We start from the raw sequence: 20889 nt of genomic DNA, 5'->3' as shown, positions 1-20889 counted from the left end.
TAAGACATTGCTTTTGCCTAACTCCCTCTGCAGTGCGGAGGATCGAGTTTAGGATTATAGAGCTCTTTCATTTTGTCTTATTGATGAGAAGCTTTAGTTTCCAGCTCTGCAGCACTGGTCTTGTGTTGAGACTGGGTTAACAGTCTGGTTGTTCCACCAGTAAAAATACACATTTTAAAGTTTTCTTAAGCTGAATGTTATAGACCGTGAACATGCTTTTTAATTAATGTGTAGTCTAAAGATTAATCACGGAAACTATAAGTGCAACTCTGATTTGTTTGTGGATATACTTGAGTTACATCATGCTTGGTTTTTTCAGCTTTAGGTGGTGACATTTTGTTTTTTATTTGTTTTGCCAAAATGTTTATTTGCAGAGGTGGATACCTTTTTTTTTTTTTTTTACGTTCATTTAAGAGGAATGCACATGAACTATTTGAAGCAGTACCTTCTTAAGAGGTTTTGTTTGCTGATAAAGCTTTCCTATTCTAGCTGCTTGACTCATTCCAGAGGAGAAGCATTAAAGGAGACCAGAAGGTGAAAAGAGTCACCCTAACCTATCCATGTGTGCTCTTGAATTTTCCTAAGGAGGGGCACGCGTTGATTTCCTCATTGTCTTTATCCCACAATAGATTCTTAGAATATGTATGTCTATATAAAATTTTTAAAACTGCTTGAGTTTGTGGCCGAATGTAATGTGGCTTTTTCTACTTGGAACTTTTACTGAGAGTACTTTATTCGATTGTTAAGACTTAGTAAGTAGTGGCCAGGCGCGGTGGCTCACACCTGTAATCCCAGCACTTGGAGAGGCAGAGGTGGGTGGATCACCTGAGGTCAGGAGTTTGAGAACAGCCTGGACAACATGGTAAAACCCCGTCTCTTACTGAAAATACAAAAATTAGCTAGGCGTGGTGGTGGCTGGAGCCTGTAATACTAGCTACTCGGGAGGCTGAGGCACAAGGATCACTTGAACTCGGGAGGCGGAGGTTGCAGTGAGCCGAGATCGCACCACTGCACTCCAGCCTGGGCAGCAGAGTGAGACTTTGTCTCAAAAAACAAAAACAAAAACAAAAAAAACATAGTAGTTAACACCCCCGCCCCAACCACGCAAACATACTGTAGGCAAGGCAAAACTGCAGTTTGTAATCTAGGCTTTCAATTTTCAAAGGGCTTTAGCATTTTTCTTTCTGTTCTAACCTGTTCTCTGAAAAATAGGAGAAGGTAACATTGTTTAAAAGGTTAAAACTTGGTGCGTATATTAAGAAAATATCCTAAGGGATTCTGGGTAAGAGACTAGAAAATTCTCAGTGTTCTGGAGCATTTATTGTAGCAGCTTGCTATTCCTGCTTCTGTGGCCATGATCCTGAAATTTAAAAATATAAGTTTTAATAATCTAGTTAAAAGTTTTAATAATCTAGTTAATGTGTAGTTATTTTAGATGCTTATATATTAAAAGTACATACCATTTTTTATTTTTAATATAAGAATATTTGAATAGTTTGAGGCAAGAGATTTATTCTAATGAATAAGATAATGATACTGTGTGTGTGGTATATAAAAATAACACAGTTTATAAGATAAGAATATAACATCTAAAATACTGCTAATTTGATACTTTCATGACTTTCAATTTTATATGTTCTTGTTAGTTTAATCAGTGTCTGAATGATGAAAAACTAATTTCACTCTTAGTGAATTAGCTGTCTGTTACCAGTTATGGACAATAGCAAAGGATCGACTAAGTTAAAAAGAAAACTAATACAGCATTGCTTAGGCTAAAATTCCCCTGCCTTTTTTTTTTTTTTAAATTAAAACTGCAGCGATAAACAATCTTTTTTCTTGTATTTATAATCCTACCTCTTGGGGCAGTCTTTTGTAGATCTCCTGAGACACCACATGCCACAAAAATGAAGGCAAACTGGTTTGTTCACCCATGTTTAGAACCCCAAAATGGAATTATGTGCAGTGTTTGAAGTTGCAGTGCCATTTAGAATGGGCAACAATGCAGTTTCTGAGCCTTTTGTTATTCTTTTTACCATTTGGCCTCTCAGGTTCAGTTTTCATTCTGTTGCCAGTTTGAGATGTAGGATATGCCTTTCTGGTTCTGTTGGCTACATTTTCATGTATGGGATTATCAGAGCCTGCTTCTCTGGAATAAAGAGATTACTGGCCATAAGCAGAATGTCTAAGGGCCTGTGAGAAATGAGGGTTCCTACTGTCCACCTCTTGTCTTGGTACTTTTGCCATGAGGATGTTAATGTTGGTCATAGCTGGGTCCCAAGTCTTCTAACCTTCTGTGGCAGGTTTATGCTGTGGGCAGCACCATGATGATAATAGTTGTAGTTTTGATCTTTTATATGTGGAACAGTGTCCTTGACTATTTACACACAATGGACTGTAATTTTTGTAGGATTAGCACTAATGTTGAAATTATAATTTCCCTCTGACATCCAAGAAAATAAGGAAAAAGTATCAATAATAATAAATATCATATGTTGTCAGTGGTTTCAGTCTTGGATTTTTGGACCAGGGGTTTAAGATTCCAAATCTGCTTGATTTTAGGAATTTTGTTAATTGCTACAGGTGTGATCCACAGTGTCCTTCCCTTGTTAGGTGGGTCGTGGGCATGTTTGATAACAAGATCAAATTTGAGTGGTAAGCTTAATACCTATTTTTAGTTATTATAAATCCAGGAATTCAGGATAGAAGATAATGTAAATTACTGTCTGTGTGCCAAGATAAAATTTGGGGTTATAGTAGAGTTCAGAAAATATTATATCAAGAAAAAATGATACTTATTCAATTTCTGTCTGACCCTTTTAAGTTTTAAAGACAGGATCCTATAAATCTCATGGGTGATTGTCAGAAAGTACATGGAATTGGTGAACTTTGTTTTCATAGCAAATGATTCTCGTGCTTCCCCCTACTCTTCAGTTTCTATGCTAAGCACATAAAAAAAAACCTGCCTAAAAATTTTTTTTAGTGGGTGGGAATATACTGCTTGGGCTTCACTGTTGCTTTTGCATTAGATGCAGATTGATCAGTACTTTGATAATGGATAGCTTGTTTAAAACGAGGCTGGAGTGTGCGTGTATGTTGGGTGGAGGGGAGGGGGGAAAGTTGCTGACCCAGCTATACCTTGAGTGTTAGGAGATGTGCAGTATGCAGAATTTATTGTGATACACCAGAACATAGCCTTGGAATTAAGAGACCAGATTCACATACCAGCTCCACCAGTTAATCGCATTGTGACTTCGGATGGGTTACTCTCTATGTTTTGGTCTTTAATTTGCCTGTCTCTAAAATGGGAATATGAGCTACCTACCCTACAGGGTTGCTGTGAGCATTAAGTGAGAACATTACAGGAACATTCCTGGCACACCAACCTTTGGTTCATCCCGTTGTAATGGTAGGCACCAGCAAAATTCATTCTGTGGTAACTGCCGTTCTCCGGCCGGTTGGCACACTTCTAAAAAAGAAAAAAAAAAACAGCTTCGCCATCTTGTGTAACATGTTCTCTTAAAATCCATATATTTTCCTTTTGCATCGTGGAGTGAATTAAGTTGGTTTCAAATTAGATAAGAGTAAAGGGCCTCTTTGGATCTGCACCTAAATAGCTACATCATGGCACTAAGGAATTCTTCATGTGCAAGAAACCTGCTTCTCTCTTAAAAGCAGTCTTGTTTCACTGTTAACCAAACGAGGACACCTGTGGTGACATAGGTTGGTGCATTAGGTTACTCTTGGAATTTGATTTGTTCCATTTGCCTGGGCAGAAGCAAACACGTCTCGCTGTTTGCTCCTCTTACCTTTATATGGTCAAAAGCACTCATGACAGTTATAACAGGATTTTATGTGAATGAATTTTTCTTAACATTTTCTTAGGTATTAAATTATCGGACAGCCCTGGAAGTAATTGTGTGGGAGCAGTTTCAGGGCTGTATATGACAGATTTTTTTTTACAGTCTTTCGGGGTGTGAAATCAGGAAAAAACCAAATGGACGAAAGGACCATTTTCTTAGAAGGTGCTAATTAATTTGATGATACCAGTTTTCCGGGAAGAAATGTCCCAATGATCTGTGCAGCACCTTGACTGGGCTTTCTGAGGAGTTGGAGTTCTTTCTCAGCAGTCGCACAGGTAGATTCCTTCTGCTGATACACAATGCTTGTACAAACTCACAACTTAACTTTGTAATAACACAGGAGTCCCTGACCCCCAATGTTGTCTACCAAATGTTGTGTTTACATCCGTTTGTGACTGGGGAGAAGGGCCTTAGGTGTTACTTGATAATCGGAGGGGCCCGAAGTCTCCTCTCCGAAAGATTAAGAACCACCACAGTGAACCAGTGTGTTCAGTTTTCAAACTCAAGCAGAGACAGAAGCAATAAAATCAGTAGGTTACAGACTTTAAAAATGAAATACACTCACAGCTTACACTGTTAGAGCATTAGTATATACTGATGTGGATGTGAGTGACAGAATTCTCTCAAACTTCTGTCTTCATTGGACTTGTACATTTTTATAATAATATCTGGGTGGGATCCTGTGAATCATCGGAGAACAAATGAACAAAACAAATGGATGAATTAGGAATTGTTAGTGGAAGCAGAATGTCATTGTCTTCATATGAAGGAACATATGCAGACAATTTAGATTTGTAGGCGTGCACTTTGTGTAATTTGTTTAGTAGCATCTGTGGATACTCCTTACAATCGATTCCATTTATTGAGTCTGTGCCAGGCACTGTGTGGCATTCGTTTTGTGCATTACCTCATTTACTTCTCTTTGACGACAGTATCCGATCAGTATTACCAGTATGTATCAGAGCTGGTTCCCATCTGCCTCGAATGGGATTATTTCTTGTTAATCAAATCATGGCCCAAGGGCTGCGCAGCAGCGTTTCATGCTATTTCACTTTTATGGGTTTCTGTTTTTGAGGACCAAACTTACCTTGAGGACCTACTTTATTCTGAGTGCCACCACCACACTGGGGAAGGGGACAAGAGCCTAGCCCACTGTCTCACCTCAGTTAGGGTCAGCTCTTTGCAGGGAGCACGAGTAACCTTGGAGACACAGCAACCTGCTGGGAGCAGGTGAAATGAGTGTGTAGGTTGAGAGACCCTTTCCACCAGCCATGGACGCTGGCCTAGGAAAGACTCCTGTTTCAAGCCCTAGTCCTCTGTGAGCCTTCCTCCCAGGCTCAATTTGTTCCCTGTGGGCATTACTTTACCCCTATATTGGCAAAAAATAGAAAAGCCTCAGCTCAAGGACAATGTGGGATAATCCTTGGAGACCAGCACCAAGGAAGATTGCGTGCTTCTGAAAGGCTCCATTCTCAGTGCCAGAGCCTGTTAGCAAGGCCAGGTCCGCAGCGCGCGCTCCTCAGGCTTCTCTGCTTTACCTGGCTCCCTTGGTGGATGGTACTTTACATCCTCTCCTGCGATTATGTGGATGATATGTTGGTCCGTAAGTGCTGACAGAGGCACGGCTGCAGGCGGGAGGTGGCTGGGGCACAGTTGAGATCTTCCACAGCAGTGGGATCTGGTTGATCAGCAGCAGTGGAGCTGAGTCTGAAAACCTGTGCTGGAATAAAAGTGCCTCATTTCATGGTGGGCCGAGTGATTAGGTAGCTTAATATCTCTAAATGCTCTTGTTTTTATAAACCTCTGCAAAAATGCGGCATATTCAAATGTCGTTGCTTAGTCTTGCATTTTTTAAGAGAAGCAAAATAAAAGCTGAGGTAAAGAATGATGATCACAGCCAACTGCCATGACATCGACCCTTAGGTTAATACCGGCAGGCATTCAACATGATTGTTTAAATTAGATATTTGATTTAAATAATGATGGGTATAATAACCAAGTGTGGTGAACAGGAAAAAGAATATGGGGTATGTGGCTGTTTGGAAAGAGGAAACAGATTAATTTTTTTGTTTGAAGTGATGATGTGTTGCATAGAATTGAAAGATTTCTACCAAAAGGTTAACAGGGGTAATTTGAATGCTAAGCATTTTTGGCTATTTAATAGTATCTGTTGTATTTTTAATCCCTTTAAAGTCTTTATAACTGTGTGTCCGTCGTGGGTTTGATGTTACTGGGGATCGTGGTTTTTTTCCTGAACGGTTTTCCTGAGTCGTATTGGATAGGCAGTAGACAACAGAGAAACACTTGAGCAGTACTTTTTGCCATCCAGGCCAAGTAGAAAGTAGAGGCTTTTTCCAAATAGCACTTGTAAAACTGCGTATTTTACAAAATTTCAAGTGTTATATTTTATCTCAACCAATAACATTTTCAATTATCTCATTAATTTTATTTTTGTTGGCATTTTCTTTATGAAAAATCATGTATTCATTTTTTTGTGTGTAATATAACCAAGTGCTCATCTGAGAAAATACAATCAGATCGAAATATCATACCCTTATCAATACTCTCTCACTGGGAGCCACCTGCCAAAATTTGAATGTATATCTTCTTGATTTTCCTTAAATTTATCTCTGTGTATACATCGTAGCCTGATTTGATTAATTAGTCATATGGCTTGACCACTGTTCATATGGGCATTTCTGTAACCAAATGTGAAGAATGAATTTTGAGTGTTTTCATTGTATCTTGTTTCATATTTATGTCAAATTTTTACTCCTTGAAAATATTTTAAAACGGTGTTGTAGTTAATTCATCAGGATGCAGTATTGTAAAATTTGTCATGGGCTTTAAAGGGGGAAACATGATTTTCTTCTTAGTTGAGAGTAAGCGGTTCTCGAGGGTGTGGCCGTCTCTTCTGTTTTCAGGGTTGCCAGGCACTGGAAACACACCTCCTCTACAACACCTCCCACTTTGGTTTTTTCGGCCACGGGGGGCTGAGTCCATAACTTGAATTAGGTTCTTTATTTTGTAGTTGCCTCTTCACTATTTATATGTAAGGTTTTCAGATTTTAGGTACATTTTTCAGGCTACTAAAAAAACATGAGAAAGAAACCTAGAAATTGATTATGAAGTAGAACAGGTCAGCATCTTGTTTATATTTAATTATTCTCCCAAATCATTTTGTTCATGCCACAACACTTTTTGAGGCTCCAAAGAAGGTAAGGAAACTTAATGCTTTCTTATCTTGAATTTAGTGAAGTTTATTTGGGAAGCCCTTTCTTAAGATGTGGAATTATCCAGTCAAAACCACTGAAAGCCTTTTTCTGACAACATAAAAGCTCGGACTCCCTTCCGATGGATCTTTGCTGTTCTCCCATCAGCCTGACATTTGGAAGAGTTAGGGGAGCCTGCAGCCTCCACAGCTACAGAGGCTGTGCAACAGCCTCCCTGGTGGGAAGCAAGCATTTCAGGAATTTATACTGCAGTCTGCAGAACTGCAAAATCTAAAACTTTTCCATTGTTTCTGTTGGAAGCAAAACCTAGAGTTGTGTTTTAATACCGTGAGCTACTTAAAACCAGAGAGGTTTTATTTTTATAATTTGCCTCCAGGATTACAGATAGTTCTTGGTTAGTTTAACTGCAGAAAAAGATTTGAAATTATGCCAAACAAGCTTAACAGAATTTTTTACTGTCAGATAAGTTTCAAAGTTATTTTAAGTGAAAAAGGAAACTATAGAAAATGCATGGCACGTTAACTTTTATAAAAACTAACTCTTGCAGCGTCTTACTACTTCAGATCTATGGGGCTTGCTGTGCCGCTGATTGCACCTTGACCAGTTTTCACAGCCACTTGTGATACTTGTGATCCTCTGATAACCACACCTACCCCCCTGTGGACCTTTCTGAAAGCATTTCTGGTTGAGGCACACTGCTGCCCCCATCAGTCCTTCTGCCCAAGTTTCCCAGTTCTTTTGTTAATGACATTTGATGACTTCCAGAGTACCAAGTCATTCTCTTACATTAAAGCATACATTAAGAATATTGAAATGAACTGTTAATTCCTTGTGGAAAACTTAATTTTAGGTATCCATTTCCAGCTTCTCTCTTCCTATCATCAACCCAACTGCAGAACATTAAACTACTAGGCACATATGCAGCAGAGCTGAGGTTTAATTCCAGTCGACCTTCACCATCTCACACATAGCATCACTTGGCTATTCTTTTGTTTTTTTTTGCAACGGAGTCTCTCTCTGTCACCCAGGCTGGAGTGCAGTGGCGTGATTTAGGCTCACTGCAGCCTCCGCCTCCTGGGTTCAAGCGATTATCCTGTCTCAGCCTCCTGAGTAGCTGGGAGTACAGGCGCTTGCCACTGCGCCTGGCTAATTTTTGTATTTTTAGCAGAGATGGGATTTCACCATGTTGGTCAGTCTGGTTTCGAACTCCTGACCTGGTGATCTGCCTGCCTCAGCCTCCTGAAGTGTTGGGATTACAGGTGTGAGCCAGCGCACCTGGCCTGCACTTGGCCATTCTTAAGGTAACAACTTCGCCATTATCCATTGATTCCCCTTCCTTACCAACACAATCTATTACAGATTGTAATTTTTAAAAATTTTACAGGAGTCATTTAACATGGACTTTATACTTTTCTCCTCCCAGTTAAGCCTTTTCATCTTGCTTTGAGAACTCTAACTTTACTCCAAACCAGATGTATCCTGAGTGATACTAGGGCCACAGCTGGCCTGCTGTCACAAAAGACACCTTTGACTTTGAAAAATTTGAAAGGCTGTATTATAATGTATTGCTCATTCTTACCTGAAGTGCAGGTGACGGAGATGACTCAAGGCTCTTTTTGCTCCAGAGTGTTCTGGTTCTTCTCTCAGCCTTGAGCATAGTGAGTTCAACATCTACCCTGTTCCCTAGGGTCCGTGCCCTCAGCTTAGTCATAATGCTTTTGTCAAAGCCTTTCTTCAACCTAGTGTGAAAGCATGGTTCCAGTCTTCAGTTTCCTAGGAAGGGCCCTCTTATCTAGGGGCAGGAAGAAGAGGAAGACTCTGCAAAAGGGTGAGATTCTAGATGGTAGTATCTTAAGGCTGGGAGGAGGAATTCTAAGAATGAAAGAAATACCAAATTGTCAAATGTGAAGGAGAAACTTGGGGCAAATAAAGCCTGAAGAACTGTTGGGTTTTGTAATTATGGTATTAGTGATAGCCATGGGAATTGGATTCCCGTAGAGTACAGAGGGTGGAAATTCAGTTGCAAGGATGAAGGACTGATGGAGGGCAGAGGAACTGGAGGCAGCAGGCACAGCCCACCTTGGTGAGTTGGTATCAGCCCTGTTGGGAAGCCCATGTCCTCGATGACCGTTCATGGTACAGCTGTGGAAATCCCCCAGTTGGAGTCTTGTCTGATTTGGAACCAACTGTGAAGCTCCCCAAGTGAAGATCAGATGGACCTAATTTCTGTGCACAGATATTTAATTCTGATTTTATCCTTCAGAGTTGGATAGCTCCCCAGTGAGGAGGCAGCACATCTAGAGTTACGTATAGTTTTAAATTTAATTCATTTAAATCACCAAATGCATGAGCCTTCACTGTTGTGATGAATTTTTAATGTAACTTGAGCAAGGCCCCCAGAATTTTGCATTCTCTCTACTGCCTGAACATTTTAAGGTGAAACATTATTCTCTAGAATTTCCTAGTGTGTCTGTCCAGTTTATTAGGATAGTAGAACATAGTCCAGACTTAGGTTAAATTTTTCATGTGATGCTTTAGGCAATTTTATTTTTGTAACTCATATCCCAGGCATCAGCAGTATAATGCTATACATAGTCTTAGAAAATAGTCATTATGCCTGTTGAATGTCTTTGTATGGTAACTATTTCACTACAAAATCCAGTTTTATTGATATTATTCAGTGGTGAATAATACTTGTTCAGATCAGGGTTCTGTGCTGTTGACTTGTTTCTGGCATAAGATAAAATAGAAATAAAAAAAAGCATTCCAATTTGATTGTTGCTTTTTTTTTTAAACTATAAATGCAGTTTAAGTCTTTGTTTTGTTTTTGAGACAATCTGTCGCCCAGGCTGGAGTGCAGTGGCATGATCATGGCTCACTGCAGCCTTGACCTTCTGAGGTCAAATGATCCTCCCACCTCAGCCTCCCAAGTAGCTGGCACCACAGGCATACACCACCACGCACAGCTAATTTTTTCTGGTTTTTTTTTTTTTTGGTAGACACGGGGGTCTCACTATGTTGCCCAGGCTGGTCTTGAGCCCCTAAGCTCAAGCAGTCTGCCTACCTTGGCCTCCCAAAGTGCTAGGATTATAGGCATGAGCCACTGTGCCTGGCCAATGCAAGTCTGTGCAACTTTTTTCACTTGCCCTTGAAACCAGTGAAATCATGGATGTAAAGTGCTTTGTAAAGTAAGGTATGCTGCTGGATGCCGTGGCAACCCCTGTAATCCCAGCACTTTTGAGAGGCCAAGGCAAGAGGATTGCTGAGCCCAGGAGTTAGAGACCAGCCTGGACAACATAGGAAGATCTTGTCTCTACAAAAAAAGAGGCAACATTTAGTCAGGCATGGTGTCACGTGCCTGTAGTTTCAGCTACGTAGGAGGCTGAGGCAGGAAGGATCACCTGAGCCCAGGAGGTCGAGGCTGCAGTGAATCTAGATCATGCCATCGCACTCTAGCCTGAATGACAGAGTGAGAGTAAGACCCTGTCTCAAAAGAAAAAAAAAAGTATGCATATTAAGTCATTATTGATATTAGGAAGTAACTATAAGAGAAAGATCATTTTTAACATTTTGTCCTCGAATTTGTTTTTTGTTTTTTTTTTTGAGACGGAGTCTCGCTCCGTTGCCCAGGCTGGAGTCCAGTGGCGCCATCTCAGCTCACTGCAAGCTCCGCCTTCCGGGTTCACGCCATTCTCCTGCCTCAGCCTCCTGAGTAGCTGGGACTATACTACAGGCACCCACCACCACACCCGGCTAATTTTTTTGTATTTTTAGTAGAGACGGGGTTTCACCACATTAGCCAGGATGGTCTCAATCTCCTGACCTCGTGATCTGCCCGCCTCGGCTTCCCAAAGTGCTGGGATTACAGGCGTGAACCACCGCTCCCAGCCTTCTTTTTTTTTTTTTTTTTTTTTTTTTTAAGATGGAGTTTTGCTCTTGTCATTCAGGCTGGAATGCAGTGGCACGATCTCGGCTCACTGCAACCTCCACCTCCCGGGTTCAAGTGATTCTCCTGCTTCAGCCTCCCAAGTAGCTGGAATTACAGGTGCCCTCCACCATGGCTGGCTAATTTTTGTATTTTTAGTAGAGATGGGGTTTCACCCACCATGTTGGCGAGGCTGGTCTCAAACTCCTAACCTCAGGTGATCCTGCCTGCCTCGGCCTCCCAAAGTGCTGGGATTACAGGTGTGACCCACTGCTCCCAGCCCTTGAGTTTTCATTCTGGCTTTGCAGCTACTGTAGTTGTGTGGCATTGGGCAAGTTATTTCACATCTCTGCTCTTTGGGTATCTCCATTGTAAAGTGATTTATGTGTTGGGACTTTGGGGGCTTCTAGCAAAATGGATCCATTAAGTGGTAGGGGCATCAGTTTTACAATAAGGGCACAGTACAGACCCAAGAATGAATATACTACATTGGTCTTATTCTCAGCAACTAAGTACACAGTTAAACGTTATTTTTGGCACGTGAGCACCTTGATGCAGTAGATAACTGCTGTTTTCCTTCTGTTGTATTCAATTTCTCATCTTGATGTATTCATTTCTTTTCCTCATGCACATAGTGTTGTCCTGTCCCTCTGCTGTTCCTTGTCATCATTTCCATTTCACTTTCCTTGTGTTTCATTCCTCTGTCTTTCTTGTCTAGACCAAGCGGAGCAGCCAGCTGGCAGTAGCGCCCTGTAGGACCCCCAGGACCCGATGGTAAGTGCACTTGTGTGCTTGCCAGGCTCCCAGCAGCTCCTGCTCCTCTGCCTCGTGGAGAGAAGCTCACCAATGCCATCCCCCCTCTGTAAATGTCCTTATGGGTTTGGTTTTTTCTTTTTAATTTGATGACATATAGCACAGAAATCAGGTGTCAGAAGAAATCAGTACTGGTTTAAGGAAATGTAGCAGGTTCCACCACCTGTTGCTGCAATATTTGGCGGTTGTGAGGGACACCAAGCATGTGTATGTGTGGGCAGGACCCCTGGTTCTGCTTTCTGTTCTGCCATAGACTAATTAGTTCCCCTCTGGCGCTGGCCTTCACTTTTTCCCACAAAATTGAAGGCAGGACAGGTGATTTCAATAGCCCCGTCATCTCGAGTCCAAGGCCCTCACGATAAGACATAACAACAGATGGTTCTCATGAAGATTGAGAACATTGTTTCAGGTGTCAGATAATCTCAATTCCATGAATGAATGATAGATTCGTGATAGACTCATTTCCTTGATAAACTAAGTGTGTTGGTGTTCACCAAATTTAGTTTGGTGGTAAATTTAGTTCTTCATCGATCCATTTTTAGAATTGGCTTATTAGTGTTATTCAAGTACTTTTCAAATTTTTAATACATATGTCGAGTTTCATATGTCTTTAGTGATCCAGAAATGCATTGATCTAGTCCAGTGGTTCTTAACCTGGGGAAATCTTCTCCCCAGGGGACATCTGGCCATGTCTAGAGACTTTGGATTGTCACAATTAGAAGGGGGGTGCCACTAGCATCTAGTAAATAGAGGCTACAGGTGCGGTTAAACATCTTCCAGTGCATCAGACAGCCCACTCCACAGCCAAGGATTATCTGGCCCAGATGTCATTTGTGCTGCGGTTGAGGCGCCCTGGTACCCTGTAGTGGTCTGTGGCGGGATACCCTCCTTAGTCCTCTGATAGGATACTGGAGATGTACCTACTGCAAATGGCTTCTCCTCACAGTGGATTAGGTTTCCAGGGTCATGGCCTTTAAAGAGGACACCTGGGGAGAGAAAAGGGAGTTCTCACTGATTAGGTTTTGTTTGTCCAAAAAAGGACATTTGACATTTAGTATCAGCTAGGTGCTCTAACGTTCTTAGGGAATAAAACTTAAAATAGCACTTTACGTTTTAGACAGTTACGTGATTTAATTTTGAGTGCATGCATCTTTATGGTGTTAAGATTGTACTTCCTTTTGTTAAGATGCAAATCTAGACATTTTACTTATTTAATACTCTATTTACATATAGAACAGTGTACTTTGCTTTTTATAAGACCTACAGACTGGGTTTGTACAGCACTTGGGAGGTTGTAGAAAAATCTTTGCATTTCTTTTGCAAGTGACTGTATTACAACGAATTGACATCTGTTTTTCTATTAAATTTTACAGTGTGGCCCTTCTTTAAATGTGTGTAAGGTTTATGCAAGGAGTGAAGGTTTAGATTACACCTCTCCATTTTAATTTATTTTAAAAGCTCATACTAAGTAAGTACTAAGTAAATGATCAGTAAAAAAAAAAAAGCCACATTCCTTGGCCTGTTTGGGGATACCTGAGGGGTATGTCTTATAAAAATGTCATTGTTTGGATTCAGGGAAAAAGTTTCTGAATATGATTTTTGAATCTGTGGGCTACGCCAGGAACTCTCTTCACATGGTAATAAAAGAAGCCGTGAATTTCCTCACACATCAGTTGCAGCACAGAGAAGTTATGTCAGTAGTCATTTATATTTGCATTATGGATGTGGGTGGGCGATAAACATTTTGTTTGCTATCAGTAATCTAATATGGGCTGAGCATCACACACAGGCAGAACTAGCTTATGTCATAAGCATAAAAAAACTGGTGGAAAGGGGGTAGAATCCAAATTCCCTTAAACAAAACTGGATCCCTGAAGAACCTTTGTCATTATCTGATTTAGACAAAATGCTGTTGACAAAGGGAGAAAGAGTCGCAAGAGGAGGTTATGCCTGTGGAAAGGTGCTTAGATGTTTGTGCCCCTTATAGAGGGGATTGGCTTATAATTCTTCATCTGGAGACGCATGTTGGTCATCTCCATGCAGATCCTTCACTCTTGTTATCACCAAAGTGTGGTCCCGATGAAGTGTGTGCTTGTTTCTTGAGTTCCATTTTAAGTGCCTTTGGAAATGAATGGATAGACAGGCTATCAGGAATTTATTTGCTCAAACCCTTATAAATGTAGTGGCAAAAAAATCGGACTTCCTATGGGCTGAAGAATTAGGTGTGTGGGCCAGGCATGGTGGCTCATGCCTGTAATCCCAGCACTTTGGGAGCCCGAGGCAGGCGGATCATGAGGTCAGGAGATCGAGACCATCCTGGCTAACACGGTGAAACCCCGTCTCTACTAAAATACAAAAAATTAGCCAGGCATGGTGGCGAGCGCATGTAGTCCCAGCTACTCGGGAGGCTGAGGCAGGAGAATGGCATGAACCCGGGAGGCGGAGCTTGCAGTGAGCCGAGATTGCGCCACTGCACTCCAGCCTGGGCGACAGAGTGAGACTCCGTCTCAAAAAAAAAAAAAGTGTTTAAAATGGTATTTTAGAATTTGCGTTTTAAGACTAACAAGCAAAAATTTGACTGTTAAGGTTATGTCTCAAATTTTTGTCAAAATCTGGTGGTGTCTTTTAGGATTTGTTTTTGCTTTGTATTGTACTTGATGTTTCTACTTTTAATCTAGATGTTTTCAATGATGCTGTTTTATGTCTCTGACCTCATTTTTGTCTGTTTACATTTTTAGCTAATTATGCTTCCCAGTAGTGATTCTCTGTTGTGGAGAATATAACTTTACATGTATATAGCAGCTTTAAGTCGTTTTTAGTTTGATTTTACTAATGTAGAGGTAAAAGGTGTCAGAGGCTTGTAGTTCTGGAAGCTGGTGGAGGTTTGTCTGGGGGAGAGCACCGGAGAAAAAGGAGGATTGTTAGGGAAGAATGGGGATCTGTCTGGATCTGAAGACTGAAACACCAGCTTCCAGAAAAATAGAAATCTGGTAATTAAAAAATGTAAAAGAAAGGTTACAAATTCTGGTTAAATCCTAAAGAAACTGGGCTTCTGACTTCTTCAGTATTATTACTCCTATAGATAATAGTTTCTTAGCTTCGTGACTTTAGTTCCATTGTTCCAGCTTATCAGAACGATGTTGCAATTTAATCTTACCTTGTAAATGTATGGTACCACTTGGAATGCAGTCAGTGTTTCTGAATTCCATCCTCTGAATTGTTAATGAAATATTGACCTGGACTGGACCTACAGTCAGATCCCTTAGGGCTCTCAGAGTGCCATGCTGGTGGACAGTGAATTATTCATAATTACTCTGCATTTGGTATTTGAGCCATTGTGAATGTGTATCTTTTGAAATTCAGCAGAATCTCTGCTTCTCTTGTTTTGCTTCCAACAATTATGGATAATCATGTCTTAGCTAAAAGGGCCCCAAGTTATAACATACTGTTTTTCTCTAATATGCTTCTTACAAATAGCCAATCCCTATTAGCTGTGTGGCGTTGAAATTCAATGCTATTACTAATTTTCCTTTGACATCAATAGTAACGTTACCTCATAATTTGATAGTCATTATAGCTATGAAGGGAACTAATTAATGCCCAAGATTCTCAAAAATGCAAGATTGATGTGTTTCTTTCTCTTCCCTTCTGCCATAATTTACCTTTGTAACAGAGTATTTACAGTCATCATTCATTCCCTTCTTTAGGAATCCAAAGTGGTAAATGCCCAGGAATATACAGTGTTCTTCATTGGATTAATAATTGTCTTCTTCAGTAATTCAGAATAACACATGAGGGAATGAAAGAATGAATGAATAAATAAAAAAAAATAAATGAATGAATAAATAAAAAAAATTGTGTTTCAGGGAAGAAAAAATCCCAGGAAAATAAAAACAAAGGAAACAAAATCCAAGACATACAACTGAAGACAAGTGAGCCAGATTTCACCTCTGCAAATATGAGAGATTCTGCAGAAGGTAAGCTTGTGATATTGGCCTGGTCTGAATTCGGTGTGTATGTACCCAGTGAATCTAACTTTGTATCTCTTTATATTGTCCTTCTGAGAATCATTTAGGATCTTTATGAGGTTAAACAGTAAAAAAGCTGCCTAAATTTAATATGGTAAGCTGAGCCTTCTATATGCTACCTTCCCTTCAAACAATTGTGAAAGACTTTTCTTCTTAAAAATGAACTTGTTCCCTTGTTAAAATAAAATGAGACCAGGTGTGGTGGCTCACACCTGTAATCCCAGCACTTTGGGAGGCTGAGCCAGAAGGATCTCTTGAGGCCAGGAGTTTGAGGCCAGCCTGGGCAATATAGTGAGACCCTATTTCTACAAAAGAAAATAAAATAAGAAAATTCGCTAAGATGATGGCATGTGCCTTAGTCCTAGCTACTTGACAGGCTGAGGTGGAGGATCACTGGTGCCCAGGAGTTTAAGGCTACATTGAGCTGTGATCCCCCCACCGTACTCCAGCCTGGGTGACAGGGTGAGACTCTGTCTCTAAAAAAATAAAAATAATGATAATAAAATGAAACATACGATTGCATTTAAAAATAGCATAAAGTTCAAAACCATCAAAAAATAGTGATAGCAAGGACATGAGGAGGCACCTGGGGTGCTTGTTGTTTTCTATTACTCATCTGTGGAATGGTCACATGGGTATATATATTTAGTGAAAATTTTATCTTGCTATATACTCAACTATTTGTACACTTTAATACATATATGTTTTATACTTCAAATTAAGCATTTACTTACAATGTCAAAGACTTTGATTTTTGTATAACAGAACAAAAAGTGTACAGAATGAAGTGTGTTTGTTTTTTGTTAGAATTTAAATTCTTATTTTCTCTCTTCATGTTTCTCCCCTTAAAATTTTCTCCTTTATAGTCCCTCTGATGATAATATTCTAGGCCTGCCATGACGTAAGAATTCAACCAAGAGGCATGGATTGAAAGTTAATCAGAAAGACAGCTTGCCCTGTGCTCATTGCAGTTGGGCCACCATATTGAGACTATTGATACAGAAGGGAAGGAGGTGTGTCTTAATTTGCCATGGGCAAATTTTTGCAGATTGCAGCTTACTTGAGTTGTTTATAGTGACCCAAGTAGGCAAATTTCAGAAGACAGGTTTGTGACTCTTTTAAGAAATATTTGTAGAGGAAAATAACCAAAATATTTTGGATGCCTTTCATAACAATTTTTAAGCACTGTTTGTGATGATAACATTCATAAAAGATTATAATTTTCTGTGCCATTTTATGAAACAAGAATAGTCAAGTTCATTTCCCAGAGTCTTAAAACTAAGTTCTGCCTCCTCATTGCAGGTTTGCCGAGAGTTTTTTTTGAACAACAAAAATTACTAAGGAACCTCACTCTTTGGTAGTGGTAGAATTAGAAAACAGATTCAACAGTCACCTACTCTTCAGTAATTCAAGATAATTATTTTTCTCCTGATACAACATCAGGTCCCATGAAAAATGACACTTGCTGGCCCAGCGCGGTGGCTCACGCCTGTAATCCTGCACTTTGGGAGGCTGAGGCGGGTGGATCACAAGGTCAGGAGATCGAGACCATCCTGGCTAACATGGTGAAACCCCGTCTCTACTAAAAATACAAAAAAATTAGCCAGGTGTGGTGGTGGGCGCCTGTAGTCCGGGAGGCTGAGGCAGGAGAATGGTGTGAACCCAGGAGGTGGAGCTTGCAGTGAGCCGAGACCATGCCACTGCACTCCAGCCTGGGCGACAGAGCGAGACTCTGTCTCAGAGAAAAAAAAAAAAGAAAAATGACACTTGCTCTTTACCCCCCAGTATGTGGCACAGCTGGTCAAAGTGGTGTCGTAGGCTTCCCCTGAATGTTCTGCATTGTCCTCAGCACATGGTCTGTACCATGAGCAAACAGTTCAGACTCTTCTTTGTGCTCCCAAACCTCCCTTTATGTTCAAAACTCCACAGACCACATAAAGTGTGTGGACCCACTCTGGCATGGGCCGTGCTTGTTAATGGAGCTGTGCAGACTTCGGTTTATGTTACTTTGGACAGTTTTATATCTGGGATTATTTACCAGTCATGGGGAAAGACATTTTTTCCCCATCAAAAGAGGCCACAGATTTTGACTGAAAATGAAGTCTATTAGGAAATTTCTGAGCCTTAGAGTTGCATTTTCTGTTGTCTCATTTCAACTCTTTTGGCAGTATTCTGGGTCTCTATTGAAAATGTCTTTGAAAAGAGAGGTAGCTCCTAATTTGAAATACGTTACTACCGTCAAATGACTGGTTTTCCAGTTTGTGGAAAGCTCATGGAATTTATGAAATTAGTCTGGGGGAGAGAAGGCTGTTTCTGTTAGGAGACAGAAACCTCATTGCTAGTAAAGGTAGTAGCAGATGGGAAACAGTAATTCCCGATATTCCTGGGAAACAGCAAGGGGGCTAGGACTGAATAAGTGAGCTTGTATGAGTAATACCTGGCATTGACCTCTTCCCCACTGTATCCATGCAGTCCCCATCAGTAGCAGGCCTCTCAGATCGTGAGGGTCTGGCTGCTCTTTTCTGCCTCCACTGCCTCTTCCCCTTTCTTCTTAGCACAGCAGCCAGCATCTCCATTCTCATTCCACTCTGCCAGTCTTGCTCCTTGGCCTCCAGTGATGACCTTACCCCATCCTTTCACCCACCCTGCAGCTGAATCTCCCAGACAGCAGTCTCCTGTTTTCAAATACCTTCAGTGGCTCCCCACTGTCCCCAGATAAGTCCACATTAATTTACAGTGTTCTCTATGTTTTGATTCTTTTCTGCTTGCTTTTCCTCTTCTGTCCTTAATTCTTGTATTCTTCAGGTTCGGTCTGCTTAGTCCTTTCTCTAAGAAGCCTTTCCTGATTAATCAAGCCCATATGAGATGCTTCCGTACCACACTCACTTCCATAAACACAGCCATTAATGTGCTATAGTTTCGTTGCCTTCCTGCTTGTATGTGGCTTATATTAAAGTGAAGCTCTCTGTGGGTAAGGATCTTGACAGTCTTGTTTACCTAGTACTGGCAGATAGTGGGTGCTAAGTCAGTATTTGCAAGTGATTGGGGGAACAGCCAGGTAATGTAGCCTGGAGAAGAAGTCAGAATAGCTCTGCCTCCTCCGTGGAGCCTTTCTTAACTCTCCCAGTGCCTGCAGTAGAGGGGACCGCTTCTGCAGTGCAGCAAGTGGGACCGTCACGACAGCAGCATTGGGGACCATTCCTACTAGCATGAAACCGCGATTACAGCTTCTGTCTTTAAGAATCCCCTGTTGTCCCTGTGTTTTCTTCCAGTCTCTCCTCCCATTTCTTTTTCTTTACAGGTAAACTTGAAAGAGTTGCTAATAGTCTCCCTGTCTCTCCTGTCTCCTTCCATTCTCTTAGGAACTCTGTTAGACATTTGTCCCCACTACTCCACTTGCTGTCACAATCACAAGACCTCTGCCTTGGCAGATGGAATGTTCCATTCTCAGTCCTCATTTTGTCCAACCCATCAGGAGTTCTGGACACAGCTGATCATTCCCTCCTTGAAGCAGTTTCTTTACTTAGCCGAAGGGCCACCACTCTCTTGGTTCTCTGGATACCTCACTGGCCTTTCCCCCAGCCTCAGTCGTGGAGTCATCTGGGACACAATCCTCTCATCCCTCTTCTGCTTGCGTTCACTTGCCAGGTGACCTCATCCAGTCCAGTGCTCTAAATACATTCTCTGGCCTTCTCTAGGACTTTGAAATTTCTAGGCCAGCCTCTTTGTTGAATTCCAGATACATATAAAGCTGTCTACTTAATATATTCACTTGGATGTCTATAATCAGGTACCTTAAACTTTAGCACATCTGAAGTAAGCTCTTGATTTCCCCCACAACACGCACATGCACACAGACCACAGTTGCTTCTCTTGTGGTCTTCCAACACTTTATTAGCCAGGATTATCGCAGTTCTGTGGAATCTCCTCTTCTCTCTCACCACAGCCAGTCAGCAGGCACGTTGTCAACTTCATCGCCAAAATATATCCAGAGCACTTGTAGTCCCGCCCTGCTGCCACCCCTGTGCCACCATCCTGCCTCTCCTGGAGGATGCAGTGGGCCCTGTCCTGTCCATCTGTCTCCACCCTTGTCACGTAGGGTTCACTGTCTTCCTTGTAGTAACCAGAGTGATTCTCTTGAATACAAGTCAGATTCTATATTTCTGTTAGATCTTTCTGGTAGCTCCCTGTTTTCACTCAGAGTAAAAGCCAGCAGCCCGCAGGGGCTTGTGTAAGTAGGCCCCTGTTTGCATCTCTAGTCTTACCTCCTGCCCTCACTTTGCCCAGCTTCCCCACCTCACCGACGTCTTTGCTATTCTTTGAACACATCTAGTATGTTCTTGACTCAGCGCTTATGCATTTTGAGGGTTCCTCTATCCAGTAAGGCTCCTCCTCCCACCCCCCTTAACCCCCCCCAATATTTGCATGCCTCATTTTCCTTAGGTCTCTCCTCCACTGTCACCTTCTAAGCAAGTCCTTCCCTGACCGCCTTCTACCACCCACCTCAGGTAGGCTAGGCCTAGGGACTCTGAAGTGACTGCAGATTTCTATTCCCTTCAGTGAGATGCTCCTGAGTTCTTAATAAGTTGGCTAGGCTTAGAAGAGATGATCTCCAAAGATTGTCTAGCTTCAAAAACTTGTGATTACATGATTCTACAAAGTGTTCTAGCTTCTGAGTATAACGTTTCAATTAAGAGAGAGAGAGGATCATTTATTCCAGACAAACTTGCAAGGATCTAACCTGGTGATACGTCTGGTAAAGAACTGTTTCCAGTTTGGAGTCATGAGAAATTAGAATTTACAACTACTCCTAAAATGTAGTATTGACTACTCCAACACAATTTTAAACACTACAGTTTCTGTAAACAGAGTTGTGTCTATGTGCAACTAAACACAAAACCCCAGCTCCACATGGACATCCTTGTCTGTTGCGTTCGTGTGTGTATCCTCACTGCCGGGAATATTGCCTGGTACATAGCTGGTACTCTAAATACTTGTTGAATGAATGGATGAATGAAATGGATCCATAT

At 41.2% G+C, this 20889-nt stretch overlaps 1 protein-coding gene across 13 annotated transcripts in view; it reads left to right on the top strand.

Moving 5' to 3' along the window:
- The window catches only part of PRDM2 (PR/SET domain 2), a 125855-nt gene that overhangs the window by 58118 nt on the left and 46848 nt on the right, over nucleotides 1–20889 (top strand). For 10 of the 13 annotated variants that reach the window (XM_055262623.2, XM_063631790.1, XM_063631792.1 and 7 more), the window contains one exon: nucleotides 15698–15808. The exons of 2 other annotated variants lie outside the window; for them this stretch is intronic. In XM_055262623.2, the coding sequence (XP_055118598.1) occupies nucleotides 15698–15808 (111 nt within the window). Of the gene's footprint in view, nucleotides 1–11768; nucleotides 11793–15697; nucleotides 15809–20889 lie in introns of those variants that run through there. One more of the 13 variants, XM_063631794.1, reaches the window with a different exon arrangement.

This window comes from Symphalangus syndactylus, chromosome 22, assembly GCF_028878055.3.
Source record: "Symphalangus syndactylus isolate Jambi chromosome 22, NHGRI_mSymSyn1-v2.1_pri, whole genome shotgun sequence".
NCBI classification, from domain to species: domain Eukaryota; kingdom Metazoa; phylum Chordata; class Mammalia; order Primates; family Hylobatidae; genus Symphalangus; species Symphalangus syndactylus.
This window is presented reverse-complemented; position numbering and strand designations above follow the sequence as displayed.